We start from the raw sequence: 12,215 nt of genomic DNA, 5'->3' as shown, positions 1-12,215 counted from the left end.
CCTGCTGTATATTGCTTTTAAGCACCTTTCTGCACAAACACAGACACTGAAACTTTTATGGCCATGTTAAGCCAAGGGACACCAGACATACCCTCCAGTTTAATGACATCTGGACAGTAGAAGTGGATCAGGGCTGCTAGGGCACAGCCATCGGTACCATCCTTGAGCAGATTCTCCACCAATGGAATGCAGGGCAGCTGCTTAAGCAATGTTTGCTCCTTCCGGTAACGAGCCTACAATTTGAAATGGAGAAATTTAGACAAACAACGGCTCTGAAGCATATGAAGAAACACATTCATGCTGTAGGTTTTATACTGTTAGTGAAAAAGCAGTATTCAAGAAACAGCTGAATATTCTCAGTATTATATTTCTTAGAACTACTCATGCTATGCTACATTTTGAATGGGATAAATAATATCTAAAAGGAAACGAACAATGCTAATACTGAGCTTTTCCTTCAAAATTTCCAAGTTTTGATGATCTCTGTATAGCACGCTGAATTAAATAACATTATATACCTTAACTAAAGTTTAAGTCATTATTATACAATCAAAAATGGTCAGTGTGCAAACACAGCGAGACAAATCCTTAGCTAGTGCAACTTCAATTTACTGGCGAGTCACATGACTCTGAAGTTAACACACCTAAGTATCTTGCCCAAAATCTCATTCATAGAACTGACTTAATGACAAATTCAGAAGCAAGGAAATGTGCATTTGATCAAATCCATTTTTATTACTAGCATGTGCCACTATAAGCACTCATAAACATAGAGAAATATTAATGGTCAAGTGTTATGACCATGTAGTGACCCAGTTATAAATGGAAATATTTTGAAAATCAAGTCAGCATATAAAGAGATCATTAGTTTAGAATATCGAGATAGCATTTATCTGCAGTGAATATATTTTTAAGTTTGGGGTTTTTTTCTGTGATAGGAGAGGAGGGCTTACTGAAAAAACGGATTTAACATCATTCCTAGTTTTTTCCCACCTCTTCCTGGAAAAACAAATGGAGGTGGAAGAAAGTGGTATAGATTTTAATTTGTTAGTATTATGTACTAAGACATTTTTAAAAGAGTAGCAAAGGGTTACTTCTCTATTCGTACCACAGAACTACTTACAAGCAGTAGAGCGTTTCTGAGTTAATCTTACACTATTTAAATCCATCTATACAAACACTGAACTGCAAGTCTCCCTGTAGGGGCTCTGAGAAGTCTTTGTGGAAGTCACTTTTCCCAGCAAGGCTAAAACTGACTGTTCCTACCTCCTCCTCTCCATCTTTTGGCTGTGACAGAGCAATTGCTGATGGGACTGTATGGCAAAACCATTGGCCCAGCTACAGCAACTCCTTTGTTTCTGCAGTGAATGAGCATATGAGCAGGGATGGAGGTTTTATGGGTGGAGTAGGAATTGTTTAAGCCATCTTTGCACACAAAAAAGTCTGTGGAACCACAGACTAACCCTGAGGGCTGTACTTACTGTCACTGGATTTCTGTCAGGATGATGTGGGGTTATCTCAGTGAATGTCAGTGTCCTCTAACTGGCCTAAGAAGTAAAAGCCTAATCTGGCAACAGCAGCCACATCAGTTCTAGAAAAATAAAGAGCTTGTACGTGGCCCAGAGAACTTATACCTCAACCAATTAATATTTTAACAAACTCTCTGAGAGTTAGTTGTTACTTCATGCTTTCAGTGTAGTGGTATTTGTGCGCCAAATATGCTGTATAAAAATGAAAATCCCATTTTTGTGTGCTAGAGGAAACATTAACACCAAACAAAAATCGTGTTCTGTTATGCATTATTAATACTCTTTTCTCCATGTTCTTAATATTCCCTAGTATCTCTAATGAAATAGGCCAATTATACTTGCAGTGAAAGTTTATTCTTTCTAACTCTACAGCAATCCAGTGACCCACTATGATGAAAATTCCCTATGTTTCAAATTCCATGTTATTATGTCCATGCATGTACTCCTCAAAATGACTAAAAGTAAGTCTATGAAATATCACAATTTAATTATAATTAAGCATGAGTTATGGTAAGGATATAGGATAGGGACGGACAGAGCATCATGGCCCAACAAGCTCTGTTTAACTTACATATTCTTTTGAATAGCATCTTTTAATGGAGTATTCAAAATTATTTGAAATTGACAATACAGTGGTGTTGCACAGTAAATCCTGTGAAAAAGTACTTTGATGATGCCTTCACTGGCCTTATGAACAGTACCCACCCATGTTAGAAACTGTGTAATATCTTTGAAGTGGACATAGAGGATTTAATTAATTGTAGAGAATGCCAAGCACACTACTTCAGGAAAAATAAACTCATATAACCTGATCTGCCAGGTTCATTAGAGTATAGCAGGCATCATGTTTCAATTTGGTTGAAAAGATAAAAGAAATTATACTTAAAAAATGAAAAATACTGGTAATTGCACTGCATTTTAAATCAACTTCCATTTGAAACTCTTCTCATCAGCTGCAGTGTTTGCTACTAAATATATATCCAACAATGCAAAAGACGAACTTCTACATTTATTATAAAGCTCTAGAGCTAATCGAAACATAAATGCTAATACAGGCATCTTGTTTCTGAGATCCTAAACCATCTCGATTTAGCTTCTTTGAGCTTATTCCACTTAAACTAGTCTAGGTATAGTCGAGACACTTGCCCACAAACAAGGTTGGCTAAAGATGAACCAACAGCACACCAGCTACTCTGTCATAAGTGCTTGTGTGTATTCAGAGTTAATCATTAATAATGAATGCTCTTACACATTTACCATACAGTAGATAACATGTTATAAATTTACTTATCAGAGTTTTTAGCTGCCTGTATGCTCAGGAATATCTGCCACTATGAAACGTGCTCTATTCTAAAGGGAAGAGACAAGACTGTCTGAAGTAATAGAGCAGCCTGAGTATTATCAGTAGCACTCGGGGTTTAACTGCATCTCTACTGAACTAACAACACAAAGTAAAATAAATACCACTAGCTCAAGTTGTTTATGGATAAATGACAGGCAACCTGGAGTTAGCTTCTCAACAGATTGAGTATTTTATAGTTGAATATCATTTTTATGCAAAGGAAGAGAATCACTACTAAACTAACACCCTAGACTAAAACAGAACACAAACATTCTGAAACTGTTTTGAAGTAGCCTTATTTTGTCAAAATAAGACAAAAAATTTGTGATATCGTGGTCTATCTTAATTTGTTTTTTACATTATTCCCTCCAATTAGTTACACTACCTTAATTCCAAAACAAAATTAAATGGCTATACTGTGAAGAGCAGAGTATCTGTGTGTGTCACAACTGTAATAAATACTTTAATAGAGCAATTGCCCATAGACTGTCAGGAATCTGAACACTGCTTAGGCTGCTGGAGACAGTACTTTTAAATTGGTTTTCCAGACACAGAGTAATTTTTTTTGTTGTCTACATGCAACTGCCTTGTTATTTTCAATTTCTTTTGCAGTGTAAGAGCAATCTTTTATTCGTTATGACAACAAATATCTGAGGGACTGTTAGATCAATTATTTGGTAATCTTTAGAGCAATGACAGATGGGAATTAGTTCTTTGGAATTTATATCAGAAGTATGTAATTCTGCATATACCTAAACAGCTGTTCTCAGCCAAACCTGTTACCAAATAAACAATCTGAATGCACATCAAGTGTGAATTCCACATGATAGACGAAAGTAATGACAACCCCAAGGTGACACAGCGCAGAGAAAAAAACGTTATTATTATTGCAGACATGGAAAGTTATTTTTTTATTACTTTTAGTGAAATTATAATCTCAGTAAAAGTAGGCTGCTTTGGGTCATTTTGTGTGGGGAGAGATTAACAGCAATGTTAAATCAGCTGAAAAAATGGGGAATTCTAGATGAATGGTGCAATGATAGCATATGGTTAAAATAAATATGATTTCAGATTCCATGTAGCATCAACAATTAAAAACTACTTCTGCAAGTCTCTTTTTAAAAGTGAATTGGTATCAAATAACATGTGCTTACTGAAAGCTTATGAAAAAGTAGTTTGCGAATACCCTGATCATTTGACCTGAGTTAATAGCAGGTAGCACTGCCTTGTACAAAGCCACTGACTGCTTGAAAAGTAATTCCTTATCCAGCATCATATCTCACATTTCTTTTGCACAGATTACCTTGCAAAACAGGCTTCTGCAGTATGCGCTCCTTTGCAGGGCAATCTCTTATAAAATTAGCTCATACAGATAAATGAAATGAATGATTAGACCAGCATGACATGGACAAAGCCATTCCCAAAATAAGCAATTTGATCAAAGTGAAGCAGTTGGGCAAACTTACAGGAACCAGTTTCCAAAACCATTTGGTAGGAGACTTCAGAGGAAGCAGTAGGAAAAAAGGATAAAAGCAAAAAGCAAAGGGAAAAAAAAAAAAAAAGGAACATTTTATCAGATTTCATAAATTACTTTTACAAAGCAATTTTCTTTAACATTCTTAGTTTTGTATAACAGTGAGTTGTAATTTAATGGCAAGCATAAGTGCACTGTAACCTCTGCGTATTGAGCTAATTAGCAGCAGTAACACTGGTGAAATATGTCTGCACTCTTTGTAGATCAACATTATAATTTTCCCACATGAACAGCTAAGATTGTCAGATCAATGCAGTTTTATGAAATGCTTTCACACATCTAATTGTACTCTACATATGCAATCCGACTGAAGAATTCATTTGAGACTTGAAGTCATGATATCACAAGTATCAAAATGAACTCCAGCAGCACACATGGGGAAGCAGGGAAGCTAAAGCAATGAGAAAAGGGATAAACACACGGTAGTACAGTACACCCAACTGCAGTGAAGCTTGTGTTAGTTACTTCAAGCCAAACAATAACATTCAACAATATTTTTAAACAATCATGACAGTTTTCATGACAACAAGAGGTACAGGCAGTTATATTTTTACAATGACAAATCACATTAGCATCAGCTGCATGATGTGCAATGACCTGAAATGTAGATGGAGTTTTGACTACTGGCAGAGGAATTATCAGAACTGATACATAAAACTCTAAACTCATTATTTGATCAAAAAATACTAATCTGAAGCACACTGATTTTTTCTGCAACTCTGTGCACTAATCTGGCATAATACTTCTGGTATTAAGAATAAAAATGTTATGTACCAGTACTATAAACACACAGAGAAAACATCACCACTCTATTGATTTCATTGTAGGAAAAATAAAATAAAAATAAAAACCCCATTACGAAAGTGCAGGAAAGAATTTATTTATTTTATTTATTTTAATGAAGATAAATATTTTCTGGAAATGGTAAAAATGTAGTTTCAAACTACCAGGGAACAAACTGCTATGGAACCTTATTATTTTATGTTACTAAAATACTGTGCTTCTATGAAACCTTGAAAACAACTGCAGCAATGATACAGAGCTTTTATGGAAAAAAGCTGTCGTGCACTAACGGGTGCGCATTGGTAACACAGCTATTCTCAACATCCCTCTCCTCCATTTAACTAGATTGTTCAGTGGAGAATGCCAAAGGCACTTAGAAGAAATAAACTGCAAGATGCATGTCCATGTGTGGCTCTGGACATTTCTGTCACACCCAGCTAAAGCACTTTCCATAGGGTTCAGTTTCTCATCATCTCACCAAAATATAGTCAGTGTATGGAAAAGCATGCAAATTTGAAAACAAACTGTCTTCATTTTCAACAGCAATCAGGAATTCTAAACCATATCATAGAGCAAGGTTTTGGCTAAACTGGCTAAGATCAGACCTAGGCTGCTTATTACTCTATTTAACACTGACAGGAACATCTTCCTTGCATTTATCAAGGTGCAGTGTTACTTCAGACCTGGACTCCACCAATGTCTATTTAATGCTAGGCTGAAGAAGTACTCTTTGGAAGAAAGCACACATTCATTTCAATTCCGAAGACCAGCTCTGCGTAACAGTAACAGAACTCAAAACTAGTAATCCAATATGCACCTTTATTTATCCACTTGGTTGAAACTGTGGTTGAGATGACTGAATACGCTTCAGAGGAGTGAAAGACTTTAGATAATCAAATTCAAATGCAAAGAGACCGTAAGATTTATAAGCATACATTTTGTAAGGCCACTTAAAGGAAAAGAGATACAGAAAAGCTGAAGTCTCTTGGACAACCTGGGAGTTCAGTGGCTGTCACTAAATTCAGTAACCTGAGAATTCAGTACTGTCACTTTGGATCAGCAAGAATAAACTTTTTTGCCCTGGAACTTCATAAAAATCAGTCACTATGAAACAAACTAAGCAGAGAATCCTGGCTGACTTCTTCCCACCACCACCACCAAAATAAAACCCCACAAAACAAAACAGCTGAAAAAAACAAAATAGTCCCTCAGGTTGAGAGCCTACAGTTTTGCATGATGATTTTTTTTATCCCCCCAACAAGAAGTTTTAAAAATGGCTATGATAAATTTATGTCCATATAAACTCATCTTATGGTGCCAAAACACAATAGTCATGCCTTTCACTAACTGTTGTTTCTGCTATGTTCTTTGCACCATCATTTGTGTTCATGCAGCTATGCATTGATTGGATCAAGAAGCTGATTCTGCTGCAAACTTTTCTTCTTGACAGGTTAGGTTTTGCTAGCAGTGTGGATTTATGAAACATTAAATTGAAAGTGGAACTACAGCGTTAGAGTTTTACCTTCACACAAGAAGTTGCACTGTTTAAACTGATCTTAAAAAAAGCTCGAAGAATCCAGGTACTTAAATGAAGCTACATTTGTTTCTTTCATAGGATTTGGATTTGACTTAAATCTGTTAAGGCTGATTCAGTCTAAACCACAGAAGCAGACAGAAGAATAACATGTTTTTGGGAAAGTTCCAACTACACTGAAAATCAGCAGTTTAACCAGTGCAACTGTACATTCACTACGTATTATTCAGTGGAAGCCTGAAAACCAAAGCTATTTACTACAAAACTTGAAATCCTAATTCTGAAAAGAGATGCAGAGACTCTACCAGAAAAAGATGGGGTTACCACAAATCACCAGCTGATCAAGATCCACAGGGGACTACCTGGAACTAAAAATCATACATACTCCTTCCTCTCTTATCTTCTACAGACAGCTAGTAGCAGAAGACAGGGAAAGAAAAAAGCAACCTCATAATCTGTTAATACTGATTTTATCTACCCAGAAATAGAAAATAGGTATATCCTATCATTTGTATTATCTAATAATCTGTATTTGATGTTTAAACCTTTTGTAAACATAGAAATTTACTATTAATTGCAAGAAGATTCACCACAGTTTTGTAAGAACACAGTAGCACTGTTTGGCACGCTTGAGGGTTACACTGAAATTATTTTTCACAACTGATTAATTTACAAATGTATAACTGTAGGGAATTATGAAATCACTAAAAAAAATTTACTTGTTAACTTTGTTTCACCTTTTAGGTACCTAATTTTACTGTTTCTTGGCCAGAAATTAAAATTAAAGAAAAGCTTTCCCTATTGACTAAAATTATCTATTCTTCCCATATTTGCCTGGCCATCTCTGATCAGAAGAGGCATTCAGAATTTAAATTTAATTCCAGTTCCAGACCTGACCATACCTTGGAAACTCTGAAACTTAAATAAACAAAGGTTTTGCCTAGAAAAAGGCAGATAGCAAACCTTCTTAAATTTTCAAGTGGAGTTCACCATTTGAACAGCTAACTGTCTTGGTAACATGGAGAACCTAAATTAAAAAGCCCCAGCCTGAAAATGATGGTGGAAAACATTAAAAGCTGAACAATGGAACATTCCAGTTCCCCTTCATGCTAAGTTATAAAAAACAAATAGAACCAGCAGTTAGGAATTTAAAAACATCAAAGAAAGAAAATAAAACAATTCAGATACTGAGAATTAAGCTACAACTGTAACATGAGCATAGAAAATTCTAAATAAATCTATAGAAGCATAGTTTAATTTTTCCAAAAAAATGGAAAATCATGTAGTAGAGCTTTAGTTAATAAAAAGGCAGAACTTAATTCCCCCCTGCTCACCTGTTTCTAATCGAAGAATATTTATTGTTACTAATGACTATACCAAAGCACAACATGAAATGAAAAATTATATACATATTTCAACAATACCCAAACCTGGTACAGGAATTCAGCTACAGTTCTTTCACAGCTTTGCTGAGATGCAGAGGTAAGGCAAATACAACATTGATTCTGTGCTTTTAAAGGAGGAATACATGGACTGATGCAATCTGGAGACACATAATCAGTGTAAAACACCTGGGCATCTGGGAATCAACATTAAGACGTGCTTGACAGGAGCCACATGATAATTTAACAGGAACTCCTGTTAGAAATGCTGGCCAACTTGATTTGATGCAGTGGACCCATCCAATGCATCTGCATTAGTTTTCCTTGTAAAGCCACATTCAGTATAATCCTCTGTGAAGAAATACAGGGTTCAGTTAGGATGTTTCTTGCGTTTCTGAACCTCAGATGTTTGCATGCATGCAATGACCATTACCTTTAGGAAAAGTAAGCGAAAACTTGAGAAATAGTGTGAGACATATGACTAAAAGAAAAGCTGAGATTTCATGGTAAATTAACCAACAGTTGAACAGTTTATCAAAAAAACCCTGGAGTTAAATAATCCTCATGCTAATACAACCCCCAAGCATGGAGCACCTTACTTGACAATATAATTTATGCAGTTGAATCCCTAGTGAGGCAAAAAACATAACGTGTACCTGGGATAATAGTATCAAAAACACAGTGTACAGAAGAGATGGCCTTAAATACACATTTTTTCCATTATATGGCAACTGTTGCATGATTTTGCTATTTTGCAAATGCATTTATACCTTGGCCAACAGAACTGGGCTCTTGTGCTGTGTTACAGCTTCAAAATTCATTTAAAACAACACAATACCATTTTTAGGTAAATGTGTTATTCCACCAAGTCCCTTTATGGCATCAGTTACAGATTATATAAATTTTTTAACAATTGATTTAAAAATTTTGACAGTGAAGATAAACTATAAACTAAAAATGTTATCTTTTTACTCCTAATAGAAGTTGCAAACTGTAAGTGAAAACAAATATTACTGGATTTTTACAAATACAGACAGTTTGATGGAATTGCTCTGATAATAATTTTCTCTTTGATATATATTTGTTTACCATATTAAGACTCTCATGCACTTTCAATTTTCAAAATTGTTCTCTTCTTTTCAAGATGGCCTAAAACCCACATAAAACTTCCTACTATTCTTTTCAGGAGAAAGAAAAACCACTAGAGGACAGAGGAACACAGGTTATCTGCCTGGCCTCTGTTAACTTTGTTTTATCTAAACTTGAGAAATGAACTTGTCAAGGACACCTTATTCTCCAGATTTCTATGCTATTATCACTGTTGCAAACAGTTCAAATTTTCCATGGCAGGGTATATGCACCAGGGTATATGCACACCATTATTGGAAGAACCACCATTTTCTTTTGCTGAGTCACAACCTGATTAGCCTTCATTGGCATTCCTTACATTTAAAAAACCCCTACAAATGCAAAGATATTCACTACATTCATGTTTTTTGAAGCTGAACATCTAATCCAGGCTGGTAACCTGTCACTGCTTCAAAGTGGCACTGAAAAGGAGGCAGCAGCTTACGTGAGAACACACCAGGATGGGAAGGAGGATTACAGCCTTGCAGCAGCTTGGAAACCTGTTCTGCGTTCAAGTGCAGGGATAATACCAAAAGGTGTTCAAACTGATTACCAATTCTTCAATAATAATTACATCACAACAGGGTAAAGGATCTTTCTGAAGCAAGTAATTTTACATACTCTGGAACTGTCTGCTATCCCTACCTATTTTGATGTGTATATAATACTACTTAATTAACTGAGCTCTGCAAACAAAAGAAACAAAATCCTGTTAGGAAAGGGAATCAAACGTAATCTGTTTTTATTGTATATATAATAAAACCTGTAATCAACCAGTACTTTGGATCATAGCCAGAGCAATCCTTCCCATGATATCACATACCGATCTCTCTTTTGAGATTCATGAAGGAAAAAACTATTAAAAACCATGAAACAAGTTCCAGTCTTTTTCATATAAGATCTGTATGGGGTTTTAATTCATTCTAAAGTGTTCGTTAATCTTAAATTCCTTACCACTAATGTAACAGATGTTTCCCTGCTATCAAAGATTTATTTGTCAGAAAGGACAACTGGCTATAAAAAGTGCAACTCTGTTAGTTTTACTTTTAAATGGGTATTTTCATGGAAATGATAAAACTAATAACAAAATGAATACTACGAATTTGCTTTCTTTAACAAGCAGTTAAAAGTTCAATGTCTGCAAGAGTAAGCATTTACAGATAAATGCTTACTCTTGTTTAAAATATTTTAACTCCCACACCTACCTTTTGACCTCCTGCAGATTCTGCACTGTGATGCTCTTTTAGTTTTTGTTCCTGTTCCATGATGTCTTTCAAATGTTCATTTACCTAGAGACAAAATAGCTCATTTAGTTGTCTGTTCTAAGAAACAAGTCACAGAAATTAGAAGTTTTTCAAAGGGTCTATAAATCACGAACACAGAGTTAACTAAAAACATAAACCAAACATTTCAGACTATAGCCCTGAAGCAAAACCAGCAAATGTCAGTGTCGGATACAGTCTAAGGTCACTGCTTGTTAGCTTTACATGATACAAACTAACCTGTCCCTTATTATGCCCAGTCACATTTGATTAACAAGGTATCCTTGTTACTTGATTTGATTGCTCGTGAAGGTAGATCACACACAAGCAAGAGATGTTCAAACAAACAGAATACCTTTGCATTTAAATCATGATAAAGTACATGACAACTTATAAAGAGCCAAAAAGAGACCCTTAAGCAGGCACCGTGGCTTCTCAACATGACCGTGACACCTAAGATGTCATATGTAGTATATATTACGGTATTAATTTAGACCTCCCATTTATTTGGTTCACACATGTTTAACTTATTTCTGCAAACTTGTCTTTTTATGTTCCAAAAACAGCAGATGAAGGAACAGTCTGTATCAAAACAGTCCTGATATACCTACATACATAAATACATATCCTAGCCTCTCATCTCTAATCGAATCATACAGACAACAAAGAAAATCCCAGTTTGCTTTTCCAGCACTCATACCTTGTTTATCCAGTACATGACAGCATCCTCAATGTCATAGGGTACTTCTGTAGCTTGGAAGAAGGTTGAATACTGCTGAGTGCATGCGATGACTTTCTCAACACTGACCATCTCCACAGTATAAGCCATCATGAGGGTATCGATCATGGCCAAGTGAGCACTCTACAATGAGAAGCACCAACACCTGATTAGTTTGCAAATTGAAAGATCACTTTCTTATGTATTGCTTCTGAACATAGGCACAAAGATGAAAAGACCAAAAGTGTAAATGCTACAAGTTCTCTATCAGGTTGTCAGTTTTTAAATGAAAAACAAGTGAAAACAAACATAAGAGACTGGAGAAAACAGATTAAATTGCAAATTAAAATAACTTCTGTAAAATTAACACCAAATTTAAAGAACTGAAAGTGAACAGAATAAGCAAGTTTAATTCAAACATCACATCACTTTTAACAGAGCTAAAGAGATCTTTTAAATTTGTCACTCATAGCAAAACCAAACCCCCCTGTCTGATAGATGTTATTTGTACTGAAAATAAAAGCTGAAACTGCCTGCTAAACAGCCTTCATCATCATGAAAATGCTGCATTAATATGTGAAAGTTTATCTATATTTAAAGTCCTAATCCAGGAAGAAGACATGATTGTACTAATCTTCAGTAAAAACTCAACATGATAGAAAAACATTTATTTTTCTTCTAGTTATGTTATGCAGATGTAGTGTAGGTTCCACAGCTATATATACTCAACTAGGTTTAAAACAATATACCTTCTGTTAAAAGAGGAGTTACATTTCTTCTGGTGGTATATATATATATATATATATATAAAAAGATGATGGCTATTTCACAGTTTGTAATAGTTCAAAATGAACAAACAATCCCCCCCCCCAACCCAACACAATAACCAAAAAAAAGAGGATGACAACCAGGATTTACATTAGATTCGTGTGATTGAATAATAAAATGATAGTTGTTTTTAGAGGCAGTGCCTACAGCTAAACACATTTCCTTCTGCTTCATG

At 35.2% G+C, this 12,215-nt stretch overlaps 1 protein-coding gene across 4 annotated transcripts in view; it reads right to left on the bottom strand.

Annotated features, from left to right (window-relative positions):
* The window catches only part of CAMSAP2 (calmodulin regulated spectrin associated protein family member 2), an 82,264-nt gene that overhangs the window by 30,767 nt on the left and 39,282 nt on the right, over positions 1–12,215 (bottom strand). For 2 of the 4 annotated variants that reach the window (XM_032117694.1, XM_032117696.1), the window contains exons 3-6: positions 11,195–11,356; positions 10,438–10,521; positions 4,338–4,370; positions 92–233 (exon numbers count right to left, since the gene is read on the bottom strand). In XM_032117694.1, coding sequence (XP_031973585.1) covers positions 92–233; positions 4,338–4,370; positions 10,438–10,521; positions 11,195–11,356 — 421 coding nt within the window. The remainder of the gene's footprint in view (positions 1–91; positions 234–4,337; positions 4,371–10,437; positions 10,522–11,194; positions 11,357–12,215) is intronic. The other 2 variants (XM_032117697.1, XM_032117698.1) reach the window with 1 other exon arrangement.

Source organism: Corvus moneduloides, chromosome 9, assembly GCF_009650955.1.
Source record: "Corvus moneduloides isolate bCorMon1 chromosome 9, bCorMon1.pri, whole genome shotgun sequence".
Taxonomy (NCBI): Eukaryota; Metazoa; Chordata; class Aves; order Passeriformes; family Corvidae; genus Corvus; species Corvus moneduloides.
The sequence above is the reverse complement of the archived record's forward strand: the minus strand, read 5'-3'. Positions and strand labels throughout refer to the sequence as shown.